Consider the following 23,368-nt stretch of genomic DNA (forward strand, 5'->3'; position numbering starts at 1 on the left):
GAATTCTGCACGCCGAAATAGTGAAGTGGATGACCTTTCCTTTCTCCAGGGGATTTTCCTAACCCAGGGATTGAACCCAGGTCTTCTGCATTGCAGGTGGATTCTTTACCAGCTGAGCCACCAGGGAAGCCCAAGAATACTGGAGTGGGTAGCCTATCCCTTCTGCAGCAGATCTTCCCAACCTAGAGATCAGACTGTGGCCTCCTGCATTGCAGGCGGATTCTTTACCAGCGGAGGTATCAGGGAAGCCCTTGAGGGTTCTCTGGTCCCTTGAATAAGATGCCGGAGTACAGTCTGCTCTGTATCTGTGAGGTCCATGGATACGGAGGGCTGGCTATACTGTGCCTTGGCCTGGGCAGAATTTACCAACATTTGCGTTTAATCCTCATGATAGTCTTTTGAGATAGATGTTGTTATTAAAAAGTGAGGAAATAAAGGTTTGTTGTTATTTAGTCAGTCATATTCAACTCTTCTGCTACTCTGTGTACTATAGCTATAGCCTGTTAGGCTCCTCTGTCTAAAGGATTCTCCAATACTGGATTGCCATTTCTTCCTCCAGGGGATCTTCCCAACTCAGGGATCGAACCCACATGTCCTGCATTAGCAGGCAGATTCCTTACCAGTGAGCCACTAGGGAAACCTCTTAATAAAGATTTGGAGGAGTTATGTAATTTTGCCCAAGGTTGTGTGGCTTATGCATTTAGCAAAGCCATGACAAATCTAGGCATCAGGTCAGTCACTCAGTCGTGTCCGACTCTTTGCAACTCCATGAACCGCAGCACACCAGGCCTCCCTGTCCATCACCAACTCCGGGAGTCCACCCACTCATCTCCATTGAGTCGGTGATGCCATCCAACCATCTTATCCTCTGTCATCTCCTTCTCCTCCTGCCCTCAATCTTTCCCAGCATCACGGTCTTTTCAAATGAGTCAGCTCTTCACATCAGGTGGCCAAAGTATTGGAGTTTCAGTCCTTCCAATGAACACCCAGGACTGATCTCCTTTAGGATGGACTGATTGGATCTCCTTGCAGTCCAAGGAACTCTCAAGAGTCTTCTCTAGCACCACAGTTCAAAAGCATCAAATCCTTGATGCTCAGCTTTCTTCACAGTCCAACTCTCACATCCATACATGACCACAGGAAAAACCATAGCCTTGACTAGATGGACCTTTTTGGCAAAGTAATGTCTCTGCTTTTTATTGTGTTGTCTAGGTTGGTCATAACTTTCTTTCCAAGGAGTAAGCGTCTTTTTAATTTCATGGCTGCAGTCACCATCTGCAGTGATTTTGGAGCCCAGAAAAATAAAGTCAGCCACTGTTTCCACTGCATGGGGGGGCAGCAAAATCTGTGTTCTCTACTATTAATAATATACTGTACTGTGTTTACCAAGATTGTCAGTGATTACTGATACTGCTGCTTTACCTAGTTAGCACAGAGGAATTGTAGGTGAGTCCAGTGGTTTGGACTAGATTTGAAAATATGGATTCTGATTCCAGCTCTGTGATTTTTGGGTAAGTCATTTAACTTCTCTGGGTCTATTTTCGTCTTTGAGCATTTTTATGCTTCAGCAATCATGAGAAGAAACATTTTGTCCTGTGTCTTCCACTTGTACCTATAATGCACAAATACTGAGGAAAATAAACATAACATCTTGGATTTTAAAATAATTTATATGTGTGAGAAATGATTCTTTAAGAGTATTTGTACAATATTTGAAACTTGTTTATATTTTAGTTTATCTTTGTAACTTCTATATTTTATACTAAAAATATGTTAAAAATACTTTACTTTCTAATAGAAAATTTAGTAATTCATGCTGAGTAGAGACCCTCGTGTATGTTTTTTTTAGCTTCCATGGGGTCTTCGTTACAGAGCCTGAAAAGATCATTTAAGGTTTGCTGAACTTTTATTTAGCAGTATAATTATCTCTGGCATTTTCAGTCCACAGTTAACTTTTCTTTCTTTGAAAGTGTTTTCAACATTCTTTATATGTTCAGGATTTAACCTCAGGAATGGTGTCTTAGTCTGCTTTATTGTAACCTCTATATATACTGTCGGCAAACTGTTAAGAAAACCACATTGCACATGTATGGACTGTTCGAGGCCATCATTCTCACATTGTCTTGTGGCCTTTATTTGTGCAAAGTTGTAAAAAGTCATATCTTATTTATATTTCACATGGATGGCATCCTCTGTATAAGGGTTCGGTTCAGTGCAGTTCAGTCGCTCAATCGTGTCCGACAATTTGCAACCCCATAAGTCGCAGCACACCAGGCCTCCCTGTCCATCACCAGCTCCCGGAGTTTACTCAGACTCACGTCCATCGAGTCAGTGATGCCATCCAGCCATCTCATCATCCTCTGTCATCCCCTTCTCCTCCTGCCCCCAATCCCTCCCAATATCAGAGTCTTTTCCAGTGAGTCAATTCTTCACATGAGGTGGCCAAACTATTGGAGTTTCAGATTCAGCATCATTCCCTCCAAAGAAATCCCAGGGCTGATCTCCTTCAGAATGGACTGGTTGGATCTCCTTGCAGTCCAAGGGACTCTCAAGAGTCTTCTCCAACACCACAGTTCAAAAGCATCAATTCTTCAGTGCTCAGCCTTCTTCACAGTCCAACTCTCATATCCATACATGACCACAGGAAAAAACCATAGCCTTGACTAGACAGACCTTTGTTGGCAAAGTAGTCTCTGCTTTTGAATATGCTATCTAGGTTGGTCATAACTTTCCTTCCAAGGAGTACGCGTCTTTTAATTTCATGGCTGCAGTCACCATCTGCAGTGATTTTGGAGCCCAGAAAAATAAAGTCTGACACCGTTTCCACTGTTTCCCCATCTATTTCCCATGAAGTGATGGGACCGGATGCCATGATCTTCGTTTCCTGAATGTTGAGCTTTAAGCCAACTTTTTCACTCTCCTCTTTCACTTTCATCAAGAGCCTTTTTAGTTCCTCTTCACTTTCTGCCATAAGGGTGGTGTCATCTGCATATCTGAGGTTATTGATATTTCTCCCGGCAATCGATTCCAGCTTGTGTTTCCTCCAGTCCAGCGTTTCTCATGATGTACTCTGCATATAAGTTAAATAAGCAGGGTGATAATAAACAGCCTTGATGTACTCCTTTTCCTGTTTGGAACCAGTCTGTTGTTCCATGTCCAGTTCTAACTGTTGCTTCCTGACCTGCATACAGATTTCTCAAGAGGCAGGTCAGGTGGTCTGGTATTCCCATCTCTTTCAGAATTTTCCACAGTTTATTGTGATCCACACAGTCAAAGGCTCTGGCATAGTCAGTAAAGCAGAAATCGATGTTTTTCTGGAACTCTCTTGCTTTTTCCATGATCCAGAGGATGTTGGCAATTTGATCTCTAGTTCCTCTGCCTTTTCTAAAAACCATCTTGAACATCAGGAAGTTCACAGTTCACGTATTGCTGAAGCCTGGCTTGGAGAATTTTAGGCATTACTTTACTAGCATGTGAGATGAGTGCAATTGTGTGGTAGTTTGAGCGTTCTTTGGCATTGCCTTACTTTGGGATTGGACTGAAAACTGACCTTTTCCAGTCCTGTGGCCATTGCTGAGTTTTCCAAATTTGCTGGCATATTGAGTGCAGCACTTTCACAGCATCATCTTTCAGGATTTGAAATAGCTCAACTGGAATTCCATCACCTCCACTAGCTTTGTTCGTAGTGATGCTTTCTAAGGCCCACTTGACTTCACATTCCAGGATGTGTGGCTCTAGATGAGTGATCACACCATCGTAATTATCTGGGTCATGAAGATCTTTTTTGTACAGTTCTTCTGTGTATTCTTGCCACCTCTTCTTAATATCTTCTGTTTCTGTTAGGTCCATACCATTTCTGTCCTTTATCGAGCCCATCTTTGCATGAAATGTCCCCTTGGTATCTCTAATTTCTTTGAAGAGATCTCTAGTCTTTCCCATTCTTTTGTTTTCCTCTATTTCTTTGCATTGATCGCTGAAGAAGGCTTTCTTATCTCTTCTTGCTATTCTTTGGAACTCTGCATTCAGATGCTTATATCCTTCCTTTTCTCCTTTGCTTTTCCCTTCTCTTCTTTTCACAGCTATTAGTAAGGCCTCCCCAGACAGCCATTTTGCTTTTTTGCATTTCTTTTCCATGGGGATGGTCTTGATCCCTGTCTCCTGTACAGTGTCACGGACCTCATTCCATAGTTCATCAGACACTGTATCTATCAGACTAGGCCCTTAAATCTATTTCTCACTTCCACTGTATAATCATAAGGGATTTGATTTAGGTCATACCTGAATGGTCTAGTGGTTTTCCCTTTCTTCAATTTCAGTCTGAATTTGGCAATAAGGAGTTCATGATCTGAGCCACAGTCAGGTCCTGGTCTTGTTTTGGTTGACTGTATAGAGCTTCTCCATCTTTGGCTGCAAAGAATATAATCAATCTGATTTCAGTGTTGACCATCTGGTGATGTCCATGTGTAGAGTCTTGTCTTGTGTTGTTGAAAGAGGGTGTTTGCTATGACCAGTGCATTTTCTTGGCAAAACTCTGTTAGTCTTTGCCCTGCTTCATTCCGTATTCCAAGGCCAAATTTGCCTCTTATTCCAGGTGTTTCTTGACTTCCTACTTTTGCATTCCAGTCCCCTATAATGAAAAGGACATCTTTTTGGGGCGTTAGTTCTTAAAGGTCTTGTAGGTCTTCATAGAACCATTCAACTTCAGGTTCTTCAGCGTTACTGGTTGGGGCATAGACTTGGATTACTGTGATAATTAATGGTTTGCCTTGTAAATGAACAGAGATCATTCTGTCATTTTTGAGATTGCATCCAACTACTGCATTTCAGACTCTCTTGTTGACCATGATGGCTACTCCATTTCTTCTGAGGGATTCCTGCCTGCAGTAGTAGATATAATGGTCATCTGAGTTAAATACACCCATTCCAGTCCATTTTAGTTTGCTGTTTCCTGTAATGTCGACATTCACTGTTGCCATCTCTTGTTTGACCGCTTCCAATGTGCCTTGAACCATGGACCTCACATTCCAGGTTCGTATGCAATATTGCTCTTTACAGCATCGGATCTTGCTTCTATCACCAGTCACGTCCACAACTGGGTATTGTTTTTGCTTTGGCTCCATCCCTTCATTCTTTCTGGAGTTATTTCTCCACTGATCTCCAGTAGCATATTGGGCCCCTACCATTCCGGTATGACCTAAATCAAATCCCTTATGATTACACAGTGGAAGTGAGAAATAGATTTAAGGGCCTAGATCTGATAGAGTGAGTGCCCGATGAACTATGGAATGAGGTTCGTGACATTATACAGGAGACAGGGATCAAGACTATCCCCAAGGAAAAGAAATGCAAAAAAGCAAAATGGCTGTCTGGGGAGGCCTTACAAATACCTGTGAAAAGAAGAGAAGTGAAAAGCAAAGGAGAAAAGGAAAGATATAAGCATCTGAATGCAGAGTTCCAAAGAATAGCAAGAAGAGATAAGAAAGCCTTTCTTCAGCGATCAATGCAAAGAAATAGAGGAAAACAAAAGAATGGGAAAGACTAGAGATCTCTTCAAGAAAATTAGGGATACCAAGGGGACATTTCATGCAAAGATGGGCTCGATAAAGGACAGAAATGGTATGGACCTAACAGAAACAGAAGATATTAAGAAGAGGTGGCAAGAATACACAGAAGAACTGTACAAAAAAGATCTTCATGACCCAGATAATTACGATGGTGTGATCACTCATCTAGAGCCACACATCCTGGAATGTGAAGTCAAGTGGGCCTTAGAAAGCATCACTACGAACAAAGCTAGTGGAGGTGATGGAATTCCAGTTGAGCTATTTCAAATCCTGAAAGATGATGCTGTGAAAGTGCTGCACTCAATATGCCAGCAAATTTGGAAAACTCAGCAGTGGCCACAGGACTGGAAAAGGTCAGTTTTCAGTCCAATCCCAAAGTAAGGCAATGCCAAAGAACGCTCAAACTACCACACAATTGCACTCATCTCACATGCTAGTAAAGTAATGCCTAAAATTCTCCAAGCCAGGCTTCAGCAATACGTGAACTGTGAACTTCCTGATGTTCAAGATGGTTTTAGAAAAGGCAGAGGAACTAGAGATCAAATTGCCAACATCCTCTGGATCATGGAAAAAGCAAGAGAGTTCCAGAAAAACATCGATTTCTGCTTTACTGACTATGCCAGAGCCTTTGACTGTGTGGATCACAATAAACTGTGGAAAATTCTGAAAGAGATGGGAATACCAGACCACCTGACCTGCCTCTTGAGAAATCTGTATGCAGGTCAGGAAGCAACAGTTAGAACTGGACATGGAACAACAGACTGGTTCCAAACAGGAAAAGGAGTACATCAAGGCTGTTTATTATCACCCTGCTTATTTAACTTATATGCAGAGTACATCATGAGAAACGCTGGACTGGAGGAAACACAAGCTGGAATCAAGATTGCCGGGAGAAATATCAATAACCTCAGATATGCAGATGACACCACCCTTATGGCAGAAAGTGAAGAGGAACTAAAAAGGCTCTTGATGAAAGTGAAAGAGGAGAGTGAAAAAGTTGGCTTAAAGCTCAACATTCAGGAAACGAAGATCATGGCATCCGGTCCCATCACTTCATGGGAAATAGATGGGGAAACAGTGGAAACGGTGTCAGACTTTATTTTTCTGGGCTCCAAAATCACTGCAGATGGTGACTGCAGCCATGAAATTAAAAGACACGTACTCCTTGGAAGGAAAGTTATGACCAACCTAGATAGCATATTGAAGAGCAGAGACATTACTTTGCCAACAAAGGTCTGTCTAGTCAAGGCTATGGTTATTCCTATGGTCATGTATGTATGTGAGATTTGGACTGTGAAGAAGGCCGAACGCTGAAGAATTGATGCTTTTGAACTGTGGTGTTGGAGAAGACTCTTGAGAGTCCCTTGGACTGCAAGGAGATCCAACCAGTCCATTCTAAAGGAGATCAGCCCTGGGATTTCTTTGGAAGGAATGATGCTGAATCTGAAACTCCAGTACTTTGGCCACCTCATGTGAAGAGTTGACTCATTGGAAAAGACTGATGCTGGGAGGCACTGGAAGCAGGCGAAGGGGATGACAGAGGATGATGAGATGGCTGGATGGCATCACTGACTCAATGGACGTGAGTCTAAGTGAACTCCGGGAGCTGGTGATGGACACGGAAGCCTGGCATGCTGCGATTCATAGGGTGGCAAAGAGTCGTAGATGACTGAGCGACTGAAGTGAACTGAACTGACTGACCTGGGGAGTTCCTCTTTCAGTATCCTATCATTTTGCCTTTTCATACTATTTATGGGATTATCATGGAGAAGGCAGTGGCACCCCACTCCCGTACTTTTGCCTGGAAAATCCCATGGACGGAGGAGCCTGGTAGGCTGCAGTCCATGGGGTCGCTAGGAGACGGACACGGCTCAGCAAATTCACTTTGACTTTTCACTTTCATGCATTGGAGAAGGAAATGTTAACCCACTCCAATGTTCTTGCCTGGAGAATCCAATGGACAGAGGAGCCTGGTGGGCTGCCGTCTATGGGGTCGCAGAGAGTTGGACACAACTGAAGTGACTTAGCAGCAGTAGCAGCAGCATGGGGTTATCAAGGCAAGAATACTGAAGTGGTTTGCCATTCCTTTCTCCAGTGGACCCCATTCTGTCAGATGTCTCCACCATGACCCGCCCGTCTTGGGTTGCCCTACAGGCATGGCTTAATTTCATTGAGTTAGACAAGGCTGTGGTCCTAGTGTGATTAGATTGACTAGTTTCTGTGAGTATGGTTTCAATGTGTCTGCCCTCTGATGCCCTCTTGCTACACCTACCGTCTTACTTCGGTTTCTCTTACCTTGGGCGTGGGGTATCTCTTCATGGCTGCTCAAGCAAAGCACAGCTGCCGCTCCTTCCCTTGGACGAGGGGTATCTCCTCACCGCAGCCCTTCCTGACCTTCAGCGTGGGATAGTTCCTCAAGGCCCTCCTGTGCCTGCGCAGCCACAGCTCCTTGGAGGTTCTGTTGGTCCTCCTGGCCACCGCCCCTGGCCTCAGGCGTAGGGCAGGTCCTCCCGGCCGCCACCCCTGGCCTCAGGCGTTGGGGCTTGGGTAGCTCCTCCCGGCCTCCGCCCCTGACCTCGTTAGCAGGGTAGCTCCTCTTGGCAGTTCGAAGGGTAGCTCCTCTCGGCTGCTGCCCTTGACCTTGGACGTGGGGTAGCTCCTCCCGGCTGCTGCCCCTGACCTCGGAGTTGGGTAGCTCTTCTAGGCCGTTCCTGCGCCGACGCAGCCTGGCATTCTCGGCTCCTGCCCCTGACCTCGGATGTCGGGTAACTCCTCTTGGCCGCCGCCCTTCGGGCATGGGGTCCTCCTGGCTTCTGCCCCTGACCTCGGACGTGGGGTAGCTTCTCTCGGCCGCGCTTAGTGTGCCGGTCGCAGCCGCCGCCGCCCTTAGGTTGTACTTTAGATACAATGGTAAAGTCTCTTAAGGCTGTTTCAGAGAAGTCTCTGATAGACCTGGATTTGAATAAGGTTTGAGAAACAAAAAAGTTGTTGTTTTCTAAAGAGTTCCTTTTTAAACTCTCCAGAAAAGATTAGAATAATAAGACTTAGTTTGAGTTATCTGCCTAAGAATCCTCTTGACTGAGAGTTGAAATTGTTTGACTGAAAAAACTGTTTTGCCTACCTACCTACTCCTTCCTCTTTTCACGTTCATACCCTTTGGACAGGACTTGAAGAGGATTCTTTTTTCTTTTTTTGTTTAATGTCTTTTTAAAAATCTCTTTATTGAGATAAGCTGTACATATTAAATGTATGCAATTTGATGAGCTTGGAGGTAAGTATTCATTTGTGAAGAGATCGCAGTATATGCAGTAAATATATCCATCACCTCCAAATTTTCTTACAGCCCTCTTTGGAGAGGATTTTATTCGTTCAGTATCTTATCCATTTCAAGTCAGAAGTAGACATGAGTCAGATGAGTAATTGATGTAGTGTTTCCCTGGTTGTGAACAGAGAACTTGTAGGTTTTATATGGCATGAAAAGGGCTGCTTAAGTCAGAGATAAGTAGAAAATTTATCAACAAGTGCTTGTTAAATGCCAGGTATTATTTTAATGGCTGAGTTTATTCAGTAGTGAGGAAAATCCCTGCTTTCATGGAACTGATATTTGACTGGAAAGAGAGAGACCAGGAAAAGAGATAATGTGAAGTTGGCATTTGATGGTCACTAGTAGGAGGGAGGGGCCTCCCTGGTGGCTCAGTGGTAAAGAATCTGCCTGCCAATCAATGCAGGAGACACGGGTTCCATCCCTGGGTCAGGAAGGATCCCCTGGAGAAGGAAATGGCAAATCACTCCAGTATTCTTGCCTGGAAAATCCAATGACAGGAGCGTGATGGACTGCAGTCCATGGGGTTGCATGTTGTTGTGGGAGACAACAGCAGCAAGTAGGAGGAGGCTGTTGCTTTAGAGTAGACAGTTAAAACTTCATTTTAAGGTGACTTCATTAAAGGTTGAGCAGTGTTTGTGTTTGATAGGGGGATGAGACATGCAGATATCTGGGGGAAGACCATTTCCAGACAGAGAGAATAGCAAAAACCACCTTGAAGTGAACTTGTTTATCATGTTCCAAGGAATAACAAGGAGGCTTATAGGGCTGGAGCAGAGAAAGCAAGGGGGAAGGATAGATGAAGTCACAGAGACTGTCAGGTCGAGTAAGAGTTTGTAGGATAGTGTTTAGGACTCTTACCTCCAAGAGAAGTCACCCACTGAGAGTTGTGAGCAACCAAGTGACATGATTTGGCTTGTTTTTCAGAAGGGTCACTCTGATTGCTTTATGATAGTGGGCCAAGAGCAGAAGCAGACCAGTTAGGACACTGTTGTAGTAATCTGAGAGATAATGGTGGTTTGGATTAGGCTAGTAACAGGGGAAGAAGTGAGGACTTAGTTTTGGATGCATTCTGAAGATCAGTTTAGTTGCTCAGTTGTGTCCGACTCTTTGTGATGCCACAGACTGCAGCATGCCAGGCTTCCCTGTCCGTAGTCAATTTTCAGAGCTTGGTCAAACTCGTGTCCATAAAGTCGGTAATGCCATCCAACCATCTCGTTCTCTGTCATCCGCTTCTCCTCCTGCCTTCAGTCTTTCCCCGCATCAGGGTCTTTTCCAGTGAGGTATTTTTTCCCATCAGGTGGCCAAAGCACTGGAGCGTCAGCATCATTCCTTCCAATGACTATTCAGGACTGATTTCCTTTGTGGATGGACTGTTTGATCTTGCAGTTCAAGGGACTGTTAAGAGTTTTCTCCAACACCACAGTTCAAAAAGTATCAATTCTTCGGCACTCAGCTTTCTTTATAGTCCAACTCTCACATCCATACATGACTACTGGAGAAACCATAGCTTTGACTAGATGGACCTTTGTTGGCAAAGTAATGTCCCTGCTTTTTAATATGCTGTCTAGGTTTGTCACAGCTTTTATTCCAAGGAGCAAGTGTCTTTTAATTTCATGGCTGCAGTCACCATCTGCAGTAATTATGGAGCCCAAGAAAATAGTCTGTCACTGTTTCCATTGTTTCCCCATCTATTTGCCATGAAGTGATGGGACCAGATGCCATGGTCTTAGTTTTCTGCATATGGAGTTTTAAGCCAGTTTTTTCACTCTGCTCTTTCTCTTTCACTAAAGAGAAACTCTTTAGTTCCTCTTCACTTTCTGCCATTAAGGGTGGTGTCATTTGCATATATGAGGTTATTGATACTTCTCTGGCAATCTTGATTCCAGCTTGAGCTTCACCCAGCTGGCATTTCACATGATGTACTTTGCATAGAGGTTGAAAAAACAGGAAACGGGGACAATACACAGCCTTGACGTACTCCTTTTCCAATTTGGAACCAGTCAGTTGTTCCATGTCTGGTTCTTATTGTTGCTTCTTGACTTGCATACAGGTTTCTCAGGAGGCAGGTCAGGTGGTCTGGTATTCCCATCTCTTTCAGAATTTCCCACAGTTTATTGTGATCCACACAGTCAAAGGCTTTGGTGTATTTATTAAAGCAGAAGTAGATGTTTTTCTAGAACTTTCTTTTACGATGATGCAAAGGATGTTGGCAATTGATCTCTGGTTCCTCTGCCTTTTCTAAATCCAGCCTGAACATCTGGAAGTTCTTGGTTTACGTACTGTTGAAGTCTCGCTTGGAGAATTTTGAGTATTACTTTGCTAGCATGTGAGATGAATGCAATTGTGCACTAGTTTGAACATTCTTTGGCATTGCCTGTCTTTGGGATTGGAATGAAAACTGACCTTTTCCAGTCCTGTGGCCACTGCTGTGAAGTCATCTAGTCGTGTCCATCTGTGCGACCCCATGGACTGCAGACCACCAGACTCCTCCATCCATGGAATTTTCTAGGGAAGAGTACTGGAGTGGGTTGCCATTTCCTTCTCCAGGGGATCTTCCCGACCCAGGGATAGAACCCAGGTCTCTCACATTGCAGGTAAATGCTTTACCGTGTCTGAGCCACTAGGGACACTGCTGAATTTTCAAAATTTGCTGGCATATTGAGTGCTGCATTTTCACAGCATCACCTTTTAGGATTTGAAAGAGCTCAACTGGAATTCCATCACCTCCACTAGCTTTGTTTGTAGTGATGCTTCCTGAGGCCCACTTGACTTGGCAGTCTAGGATGTCTGGCTCTAGGTGAGTGATCACACCTTCGTGGTTATCTGGGTCATGAATATCTCTTTTGTATAGTTCTTCTGTGTATTCTTACCACCTCTTCTTAATATCTTCTACTTCTTTTAGGTCCATACTGTTTCTGTCCTTTATTGTGCCTATCTTTACATGAAATGTTTTCTTGGTATCTGAATTTTCTTGAAGAGATCTCTAGTCTTTCCCATTCTATTGTTTTCCTCCATTTCTTTACATTGATCACTGAGGAATGCTTTCTTATCTCTCCTTGCGTTGTTTGGAACTCTGCGTTCAGATGGGTATGTATATCTTTCCTTTTCTCCTTGCCTTTTGTTCTCGTCTTTTCTTGGCTATTTGTAAGGCCTCCTCAGACAACCATTTTGCCTTTCTTTTTCTTGGGGGTAGTCTTGATCACTGTTGCCTTCCTATACAGTGTCATGAACCTCCATCCATAGTTCTTCAGCCACTCTTATTAGATTTAATCCCTTGAATTCATTTCTCATTTCCACTGTATAGTCATAAAGGATTTGATTTAGATCATACCTGAATGGCCTTGTGGTTTTCCCTACTTTCTTCAATTTTAAGTCTGAATTTGGTAATAAGGAGTTCATGATCTGAGCCACAGTCAGCTCCCGGTCTTGTTTTTGCTGACTGTGTAGAGCTTCTCCATCTTTGGCTACAAAGAATATAATCAGTCTGATTTTGTATTGACCATCTGGTGATGTCCATGTGTAAAGTTATCTCTTGTGTTGTTGGAAGAGGATGTTTGCTATGACCAGCATTCTCTTGGTAAAACTCTGTTAGCCTTTGCCCTGCTTTATTTTGTACTCTGAGGCCAAACTTGCCTGTTAACTCCATGTAACTCTTGACTTCTTACTTTTGCATTCCAGTCCCCTGTGATGAAAAGGGCATCTTCTTTTCATGTTAGTTCTAGAAGGTCTTGTAGGTCTTCATAGAACCTTTCAACTTCAGCTTCTTCAGTGTTACTGATCGGGGCATAGACTTGGATTACTGTGAGATTGAATGGTTGGTTTGCCTTGGAAATGAACAGAGATCATTGTGTCGTTTTTGAGATTGCATCCAAGTACTGCATTTCGGACTCTTTTGTTGACTCTGAGGGCTACTCCTTTTCTTCTAAGGGATTCTTGCCCACAGAAGTAGATAAAATGGTCATTCGAATTAATTCACCCATTCCAGTCCGTTTTAGTTACTGATTCCTAAAATGTCAATGTTCACTCTTTCTGTCTCCTATTTGACCACTTCCAATTTACCTTGAGTCATGGACCTAACATTCCAGGTTCCTATGCTATGTTGGTCTTTACAGCATGGAACTTTACTTCCATCACCAGTTACATCCACAACTGGGCATTGTTTCCATTTTGGCTCTGTCTTGTCATTCTTTCTGGAGTTATTTCTCCACTGATCTCCAGTAGCATATTGGGCACCTACTGACCTGGGGAGTTCATCTTTCATTGCTCCATCTTTTTGCCTTTTTGTACTGTCCATGGGGTTCTCAAGGCAAGAATGCTGAAGTGGTTTGCCATTCCCTTCGCGAGCAAACCACATTTTGTCAGAACTCTCCAATATGACCCATCTCTCTTGGGTGGTCTTAAACGGCATGGCTCATAGTTTCGTTGAGTTAGACAGGTCTGTGGTCCATGTGATCAGTTTGGTTATTTTTTTGTGATTGTGGTGTCTGTCTTTCATTCTGTCTTCCCTCATGGATAAGGATAAGAGGCTTGTGGGAGCTTCCTGTTGGGAGAGACTGACTGTGGGAGCAGGTATTGGTGAGGGGCTATGCTCAGTAAATCTTTAATCCAATTGTCTGTTGATGGGCTGGGCTGTGTTCCCTCTCTGTTGTTTTTAGCCTGAGGCCAAACTATGGTAGGGGCAATTACAGTCTTGGTGACCTCCTTCAAAAGGACTTGTGTATGCACTGTTGTATTCAGTGTCCCTGACCCTGCAGCAGTCCACTGTTGACCCACGGTTCCACCAGAGACTCGTGGACTCTCATAGGCAATTCTGGCTTAGTCTTTTGTGGGGACACTGCTCCTTTCTCCTGGCGTGCACAGAGTTTTGTTTGTGCCTTCCAGGAGTCTGTTTCCCTAGTCCTTTGGAAGTTCTATAATCAAATCCCACTGGCCTCCAAAGTCAAATTCCCCGAGCGTTCTCAGTCCCTTAGCCAGATCCCCAGATTAGGGAGTCTGTTGTGGGTCCTAGAACTTTCTTAACATTGCTAGAATTTCTTTGGTACAATTGTTCTGCAGTTTGTGGGTCATCTGCTTGGCGGCTCTGTGATGGGGTTAATGGCGCCCTTCTCCAAGAGGGGTTAACATCACACTCTGCATGACCCAGGTCTGCTGCAGCCAGAGCCCCTGTCCCCGTGGCAGGCCATTGCTGACCCAAATCTCCTCAGAAGACACTCAAACACTCAAAGGCAGGTCTGGCTCAGTCTCTGGGGTCTCTGGGTCCTGATGCACACGAGATTTTGTTTGAGCCCTCTGAGCGTCTCTGGCAGGTATGGGGTTTGATTCTGAATCTGATTTTGCCCCTCCTACTGCAGCCATGAAATTAAAAGACGCCTACTCCTTGGAAGGAAAGTTATGACCAACCTAGATAGCATATTGAAAAGCAGAGACATTACTTTGCCAACAAAGGTCCGTCTAGTCAAGGCTATGGTTTTTCCTGTGGTCATGTATGGATGTGAGAGTTGGACTGTGAAGAAAGCTGAGCACCAAAGAATTGATGCTTTTGAACTGTGGTGTTGGAGAAGACTCTTGAGAGTCCCTTGGACTGCAAGGAGATCCAACCAGTCCATTCTGAAGGAGATCAGCCCTGGGATTTCTTTGGAAGGAATGATACTAAAGCTGAAACTCCAGTACTTTGGCCACCTCATGTGAAGAGTTGACTCATTGGAAAAGACTCTTATGCTGGGAGGGACTGGGGGCAGGAGAAGGGGACGTCAGAGGATGAGATGGTTGGACGGCATCACTGACTTGATGGACGTGAGTCTGAGTGAACTCCGGAAGTTGGTGATGGACAGGGAGGCCTGGCGTGCTGCAATTCATGGGGTCGCAAAGAGTCGGACATGACTGAGCGACTGAACTGAACTGTCTTGTTGGAGCTTTTCCTTTGCCCTTGAATGTGGGGGGTATCTTTTCTTGGTGGGATTCAACATTATCCTGTCGATGATTGTTCTTCAGCAAGTTGCAATTTTGGAGTTCTTGCAGCAGAAGATGAGTGCACATCGTTTTACTCTGCCATCTTGAAGACTGAAGATAGAGACAACAGAAATTCCTCTTGGATTAGTAGTGAGGTGATAGACTAAAGGGGACTGACTGCAAACTTTTTGGCCTTAGCACCAGGAAAGATGGAGTGGATGTCTTCTTGCTGGAGAAGACTGTAGGGATGCCAACTTAGGGGGAAAGATTAGCCATTCTGTTCTAGATGTGATTGAGACCCTTAGTAGATTTCCAGGTATCAGTATTGAGTTAGAGGGCTGGATATGGGAACCTGGTATTAAGTGGTTGGTGGGAGAGGGTGGCTCCCAACAGGATATGTAAATTTTGAGGTTGACTTAAAGCCAGGAGACCAGATGAGTTAACTTCACCTGAAAACTGAGTTTGGATAGATAAGAGGTTCTGACAAGAGTTGGAGGTTGTGGTGATGTGTAAGAATCAGTAAGCAGGCTGGCAAAATAGGAGCGAGTGGAATAGAAAGAAAAACAAGAGATGGTAGTGCTTGAAAGGCAAGGGAGGAATCTGTATCAATCTGAATAATTGGGCCTTTGAATTGCTACCAGAGTGGTCAAGTAAGATGAGAAGTGAGACTTTGTTAGAAATAGCAGTGTGCAAGGTCACTGGTGACCTTCTGTAGAGTAGTTTCTGTGAAATGGTGGAGTGTGCGTGTGTGCTAAATCGCTTCAGTTGTGTCCAGCTCTTTGCGAACCTATGGACTGTGGCCCATCAGGCTCCTCTGCCCAAGGGATTCTCTAGGCAAGAATACTGGAGTGTGTTGCTGTTTCCTTCTCCATGGAGTCTTCCCGACCCAGGGATCGAACCTGCATCTCTTACGTCTACTGCATTGGCAGGAGAGTTCTTTACCACTAGCTCCACCTGGGCTGGTGAAATGGTAGATATGAAAGCCTTATTAGAATGGATTCAAGATACAGTGGGGAAAATGTGACCTGGGGATAATAGATATAGAAGTCCTCTCCCTAGCTCTGTGATTGTGTTGTAAATGAAAAAAGGTTTTCTGATGGTGCTGGAGAAATATGTGGGATTGTGAGGATTTGTTTTTAAGGTGGGAAACTGAGGATATAAATTGCAGATGGAAATTACTTAGCACAGAGGAAAATTTTGATGATGCTGGAAAGGTAGATTGCTATAGGGAGGTCCATGAATAGGTGACTTGGGATGGACCTAGAGTAGTACTTGTTAAACTTTGTTCTGTACAGGTATCACCTGGGGTGCTTGTTAAACTGCAGATACAGTTCCATTGGTCTGGGATGGGGCCTGAAATTCTGCATTTCTAAGTCCCTTGATGATGTCTGTTTCTGGTACCTGTGCTGTAATTTGAGTATAAGAACTTGGCACTTCAAGCACAAGAGCTAGCAGGTTATGTTGGTGTACAGTCATATAGGTTAGTGGATATGACGCTCTCTTCAGGTTGTTTCTGTTTTCTCAGTGGAACAGGAAGCAAGTCATTATCCTAGGGTTGAGGATGGAGGAGACAGCATAAAATCATCTAGGAAAGTAGAGTTAGACTAGGAAAGTAGAACCGTGGGATTGTATTAAGGGCCCACATATGGTTTGTGGTTATGAATTTAAATTGAGATGGATTGAATACGGTTGTATATATGTATGTCTGTAGTTACATTCAGCTTTGTGAGTGCCTGTGAGGGTAGGTGGGCAGTTGGGGTGTAGAATGGCAAGTATTTTGAAGTGGGGGAAAGGGACGAGTTATTTATGGGTGTATGCAACAGGGCTCAGAAATGACAGACCATGGAATCTAAACTGGGAAAGGTGGAAAATGAGAGAATCCTAGGTTAAACAAAGAAAATGTGTGGATTTATTGTTGTTTTGTTTTTTAATTGCAGATCTCCTCATCTTTAATTTGCTAAGGAGCTCTGCAGATCTTCAGGAGAGGAAAATAGTGTTCATGTCCCCAATGTTTTTTCATCAAGGAACATATGAGCTTGTATCTACTAAATAAACTTAGGGAAAAGACGTCCTATATTTTTGGCTAAAACAAGTATTAACATCTGGAATTACGATTTTATTTAAAGTGGAGGGTTGTGCTGCAGATAAGGAAGGAGGGAGGTCTTAAAATGAAATTTTAAAATTGCTTCTTTCAGCTCTAAAAACTATTTTAAATGTATTTTAAATTTAATTATTTCTGTTAAAATAGATTGTTAGCATCCTTGTAAGTCATAGAGATATGTAATCATAATCATAATAAAATATTTACTATGTGGACAAATCATAATCATATAATAAAATATTTACTATATGGACAAATACAGAAAGATTTTCAACCATTGGTTTTTTCTTTTTTTTTGTCTCTTTCTCTCTTTTGGATATTACAGATGACCATGGATGAAAAATATGTAAACAGCATTTGGGACCTTCTGAAAAATGCAATTCAAGAAATCCAGCGTAAGAATAACAGTGGTCTTAGTTTTGAGGAGCTCTATAGAAATGCATATACAATGGTTTTGCATAAACATGGAGAAAAGCTCTACACTGGACTAAGAGAAGTTGTTACCGAACATCTCATAAATAAGGTATCCAACTTTTAAAGGACTATTGCTAACTGTATTGAACCTAGAAGAATTATTTTTAAAGATTCCAGGAAGCCTATAGAAATAATAGTAGCAATGTTGTAAAACCTCACTTAAAAACTTATATTCAGCTAAATTAGAATTTTTGATAATTAAGGGAAGGTGGAATTTGTGATCTTTGATAAGTATAATTTCAGAAATAAATTTAATATACATATGGTTGTTTATGAATAAGTTAATTATAGATTATCATTTTCTTTAAAATGCTTATCTGCCCATTTTAGTTTTGTCGTCTTTGTATATTTGAAAGTAAGATGACTACATTGTTTAAAAAATGATGTCTAAGACTTTTTACAAATGAAATTGGCCTTATTCATTTTAACTGAGTTTTATTACAACGAATAGGAATTTTTTAAGATAAATTAGTGTTGGAGTGTTAACATTACAAAATGGTTCTTTGGTTCCAAAAAGATGTGTTTGTTTTTTTTTTTAGAACAAATGTTTTTTATAAAGCAGACTCTTCCACTATAAGTATGTCCTGCTTTAAGATTGTCAGATAAGATGTAAAATACCACAGATAAATAAAAACGTCTCAGTGTTTTTGCGTGGTATTAGGGTATTTGTTTTTTAAATTTTGTTTCTGAAAAAAAAATGGAAAAGTTGCATCAGTAGTACAATAATTTCTTTATATTGTAGATTTACCAGTTGTCAAGATTTTGCCACATTTTAGCCAATTTTCTATTGGTATTTGTTATTACTATTATTGGTATTATTATTATTGCCAGACAGAGAATTAGTTTTGGATTCGTTTACACTCAAATGCTTTGGAATATTTCTCCTAAGAACAAGGAAATTCTCTCACTTAACCAAAGAACAATATTTAAAACCAGGCAGCTTAACATGAACATAAAACTATTAACTAATATGATCCACATTCAGATTCACCGGTGTCCTTTGTGGCAGTGATGTCCTTTATCGCAGTATGTTTCCTGATCCAGGATCTTCATCCAGGATCACTCACTCAATTTCTCAGCCTGCTTTTGTCTTTGAGCACACTGACATTTTTGAGAGTATAGGTCAGTTGTTTTGTAGATTGTCCCTCGGTTTTTGGTTTGTCTGATTGTTTCCTCATGACTAGTTTCAGGTTGTGCGTTTTTGGCAGGAATTATACATAAGTGATGTTGTGTCCTCAGTGCAGCACATCAGGAGGCACATGATGTCAGTTTATCCCATTATTGGTGATGTTAACTTTGATCACTTGGTGTCCGCCAGATTTCTCCACTGTGAAGGTACCTTTTTTCCCTTTGTAATTCATAAGTAATTTGTTCAGATATATTTTGAGACTGTGTAAATATCCTGTTCCCCAAGAAACTTTTCATGTGATGGTTTTAGCATCCATTGATGATTCTTGCATGAATCATTATTTCTACAATGGTTACAAAATAATCACTTTATATTTCTACTCTTCTGTAATTCTTTTCTCTTAAATGGAATTACATGAGCAGGTAGCTAGTGTCTCATGAAGCAAGGGGATTAAGTTCTTCATTCATTCAGTAGTTTTTTTTGTTGTTGTTGTTAAGTGCCTAACTGTACAACTTTCTAAGAAAATGTAGTAGATGCAAACAGATATGATGCTGTCCCTTTCCAGGTTTGTTTTTGTTTTTATTCTGATGTGAGAGATGATATACATATTTAGATAACAGTGTGTGGCATTACATAATTAAAGGGCAAATGAGTTGTATAGGCAATAAATGGCTTAGTTATTCAAATGAGGGAGATACTACCGTGGGCTGTAACATTTCATAGGAAAGGATGAAATTGAACTGAACCATGAAAAATTTCGAATATAAGTGAACAATGCAGCAGGTGTTTCCAGGATGTCAGATGTCTCATGATTATACAGAAATAAACTTGGTGGTAAGTAGAGTTGGATTGAGGTGTGTAACAATTTATGGGGATTAGTGGAGTGTAGTGTTGCAGAGTTGATTTGGGAATAGATTGGAGAAAAACTTGAATGCCAAGCTAAGGAATTTGAACTTTACAATGAAGGTTATTGGAGGTTTTTAAGTGGATGATAATATGACAGAATATTTTAAGATTAAGATGAGAGTGATATAAAGTAGAATTGAGGGAATGTGTGTGCTAGAAACAGAGGAAGACCTGGAAAAAGCTAATTAAGATGATAGTCTAAAAATGTGATGTCAACAATTCTGAAATAAGATAAAATTTAGTTACTGGGAGAGAATTACGGTGCTACCAAAAGAATTATTGTGAACTTCGGTGGAAAATGGATTTAGAATGGGTAGAGGAGATGAAAAATTTTGCTTTAGGTTAATATTGGAAACTTTTATAGTTAGAAGTCAACTTAGAAACCATTTTACATGTGAGGAAATTTGTGTGAGAGATTATAATAAGGTGTCCAAGTAGAGATATGGTGGGTTTGGAGCTTGGCAGGAACTCAGAACTGGAGAGTGAGATCTGACATTTGGTAGCTTGCACTGAGGAATACGTGTTGGGAGTTCAAAAACGAAAATCCCAGAGCCGAGGGATGAATCTTCAAAAGCAAACTATGGTAAACAGGTGTGAGAAATGAAGACTAATTTAAGAATCTTGGCATCAAAAAAACAAAAGTAGAGTGGAAGAGGTTTGTTTACAGCTGTAGAGGAGAAGTTTGGAGCAGCTGAAGTTTGGATATGAAGGGAATGTGAAATGGAACAGTGGAGAAGTAAAGGTAGAAGGGGAGCAGATTCTCACAGGGCATGATGATAATGATCCCAGCTAAGTCTTATTTAGCATTTACTATGTGCTAGGTCCACTTTTAGTGCTTTTGGATGTGTTCACTTAGTTAATGGTCACAACACAAGGAGCCAGATACTACTATTATTACCTCTGTTTAAAAATGAAGAAACCCAGGCACACAGTGTTGGTTATTTGTCCAAATACACGAAGTTAGGGACTTCCTGGTAGCTCAGATTCTAAAGAATCCGCCTGCGATAGAGGAGACCCATGTTCGATCCCTGGATCAGGAAGATCCTCTGGAGAAGGGATTGGCAACCCACTCCAGTATTCTTGCCTGGAGAATTCCATGGAAAGAGGAGCCTGGCAGGCTACAGCCCATGGGTTTACTAAGAGTTGGACACAACTGAGCGACTAACATTTCACTTTCACAAAGTTAGTAAGTATCCTAGCTGAAAACAGTATTCAAGCAGTGTGGCTTCAGGCTGAATCCCTAACTTTTCTATAAATCTGCTCCTGAGGCATAATGAATGGATGAAGATGCTGAAATTGAGGGTGCATGTGGAGTTTCATGAATATTGCCTCAGTGTTTATAAAACTGTAGTCCTTTAAATTTTAGTTTTTGGTTTATTTATGGTTAAAATCAAGGAGTTGGCAGGAGTATCTTTGAGATGCTTTAGTTCTAAAACTACTGCAAATCTAATAATTAAGCAGTGTATCTTCTGAAAATGAGATGAAGAGGCTTGGAGTAGCTCCTGTGGGGAATATACTAAGGAATTGGCAAGTGAGGGAAAAGATATCTCTGTGGGAGTTGGCCTGAATGTATGATTTATCTTTCTTCCTTTTTTTTTTTTCTTTTTTTTAAGAAGTGCTTTGCAGCTTGGGCACAGATGCAGGGAAAAAACCTCTATATTTATGTGCTTTGATTCAAAAAGTGAGGAGAGGAGGGAAGGTCAGAGTGAGAGGTCAGTGTTAATGTGACAGATTTTTGGACTCTGAAACATGGTTAGGTGGAAATTGGAGTCATGTGAACAATAACTCTGTGGTAATTGTTAAGAGCTTCATATAGTCTCTTAAAGTGGTCCCATATCTAAGATTAACTGTTATTTCAAAATATAGCCAGTTCTCTACATTATATTCCAGAGAACATGTATTCAAGTTGATTATGCTAAAGAATTAAAAAGTGAATCTGCTGAACTTTTATTTCTCCTATAAGTATTAACGAAATAGCAGCAGCATCTGAAGATGTTCTTTAATTTTTTTTTTCTTTCACAAATACTCATTTGACCACGTTAAGCTAGTTAATTTCTGACTAGGAAATGTGCCAGTATCGGCATATCTGATGATTTCTTTGTTTCAGTTGAATTAAGTTTTTGAACCTCTGGTGATATCTGTGCTTTCATTTTTCTGTTTCCTGTTGATCTTATTTCATTTTTAGTTTGATTTTATAAGACACTTGAAAAAAATCATACAAATACAGTACTGTCTAAAGGGGACACTATTACAGAAGTCTTAACTGACAGAGCCATCATACAGTAGTGTAAAATGTTTGTCCTCTGATATAGGAAGTCCATTTGTTCTCCCAAATAGGACTTAGGGATGTTACTGATATAATGTGCAGAGAAAGAGTTTGCATGTAAATCAATAGTGCCTGTTTCTGCATTGCACCTTCTGCCTGGAAGGTAAGAGAATGGTTTAGGGTTCTGTGGTATCAAAGTTCATAGAAAGTCTCTACAGAGGACTTAGCTTTTCTTCTATACACTGCTAAGAACTCCGTAATAATAAATAATAATAGTTTAATAATAAATAATTTAGAAGTAGATGCAGTGAAAAAAAGTACTGGATAGAAAGTAGGGAGAATGAGGCATTAGACCTGATTCTACCACTAAATATTGAATCAAATTACTAAATTTTTCTGAACTTAAGATTATTAATGTATAAAATGATTGGAATTAGTTAGCCTGAATGAGCATTAAATTTATATAATGATTATGTACCTTGATAATTTTGGTTCCTTAGGAAAATGATAGTTTTTGAGTTTACTGTTGTCCTTTCATGTGCCATAATACATGTTTAGAATAAAAGTTTTTCCATTTTTAATTGTTTCTTAAGGTCAGGAGAAACTCTTTGGTTTTAATATAGAAAAAACTTTATTATCCTAATCTTGTTATGAATAACAAGTTTCTTAGATTTGCCTTAAGGTTAATTTCCTCCTTTTTCCCCAAATTTCTACTTTTTAGTAATAATAGTAAGATAGCCTCATAAGTGAGTTTATAAAAACTAATTTCTGTACTGTAAAAGTTAGTTCTTTTAGGAAAATAGCTGAACAGAAAAGATGTTGACTTTTCAACTCTACTAGAAAGTTTATTATTGCTAAAAGAAATATTTATTCCAGTGGTTTTCAAAGTCCTATCTTGTTCTTCAAATAATGTCTTACTTTGATGGAATCAGTGTGAGGAAGGCAGAGTAAGAGGAGCTTCATCCTCTTCACTTTTCATTCATTCAGAAAACTGCCTATTGAGGACCTGTTAATGCCAGGCACTGGGCTATGCATTTGTGTTAAATCAAAGATCTCCATCTTTCTGAAACTTAGGTTACAGACTTATATACTTGAATCTGTGCCTTGTAATCCTGATCAGTTCTAAGCACTCTGTTTTTCAGGTAGGAAAAATGATGCTTCGAAGGAGAATAATTTCAATTTTTAAGTGACTTCCTGTTGATTTTATGTGTGTGTGTGTGTGTAAATTCTCTTTGTAGAATAACATATGCTACTGCTTTTATTTTGCTGAAAATGATGTTTCTATGTAAACTACTTGCTCAGTTTATTAATGTTTCTCCTCATCTTTAGAGGGAGAATGGGAAGAACTGGAGTTTTAAATACTATGTTTATTCATAGGTAAATTTAAATGTTTATATAGTGGTACTAATTGCCTGAGAGAATGAAGTTGGTAATTTTATGGTAAGCTCTAGACTGTTTTGTAGGCCACTTACTTAAGTAGACTTAGCTTTTATAATAAAGTTCTTTTGGTGCTTTTCCTTTCTAGGGAAATATAAATGGATGTAGAGGCACCTTTTAAATAGCATTGTATGCACAAAATATATCGTAAATATAGTGATTGCTGTGAATTAAAAAGGACATTGATAGAAACACTAGGGAATAAGATTTTCATTAG

General features: G+C 41.0%; 1 protein-coding gene across 3 annotated transcripts in view; it reads left to right on the plus strand.

Annotated features, from left to right (window-relative positions):
* The window catches only part of CUL3 (cullin 3), a 112,795-nt gene that overhangs the window by 21,287 nt on the left and 68,140 nt on the right, over positions 1 to 23,368 (plus strand). The window contains exon 2 of one of the 3 annotated variants that reach the window (XM_086365640.1): positions 17,265 to 17,462. The exons of 1 other annotated variant lie outside the window; for it this stretch is intronic. In XM_086365640.1, the coding sequence (XP_086221766.1) occupies positions 17,265 to 17,462 (198 nt within the window). Of the gene's footprint in view, positions 1 to 17,264; positions 17,463 to 18,602; positions 18,749 to 23,368 lie in introns of those variants that run through there. One more of the 3 variants, XM_086365656.1, reaches the window with a different exon arrangement.

The sequence above is a fragment of the Bos grunniens genome, chromosome 2 (assembly GCF_055505025.1).
Source record: "Bos grunniens cultivar Pamir isolate PY7600 chromosome 2, Bosgru_T2T1.0, whole genome shotgun sequence".
In the NCBI taxonomy this organism is placed as follows: Eukaryota; Metazoa; Chordata; class Mammalia; order Artiodactyla; family Bovidae; genus Bos; species Bos grunniens.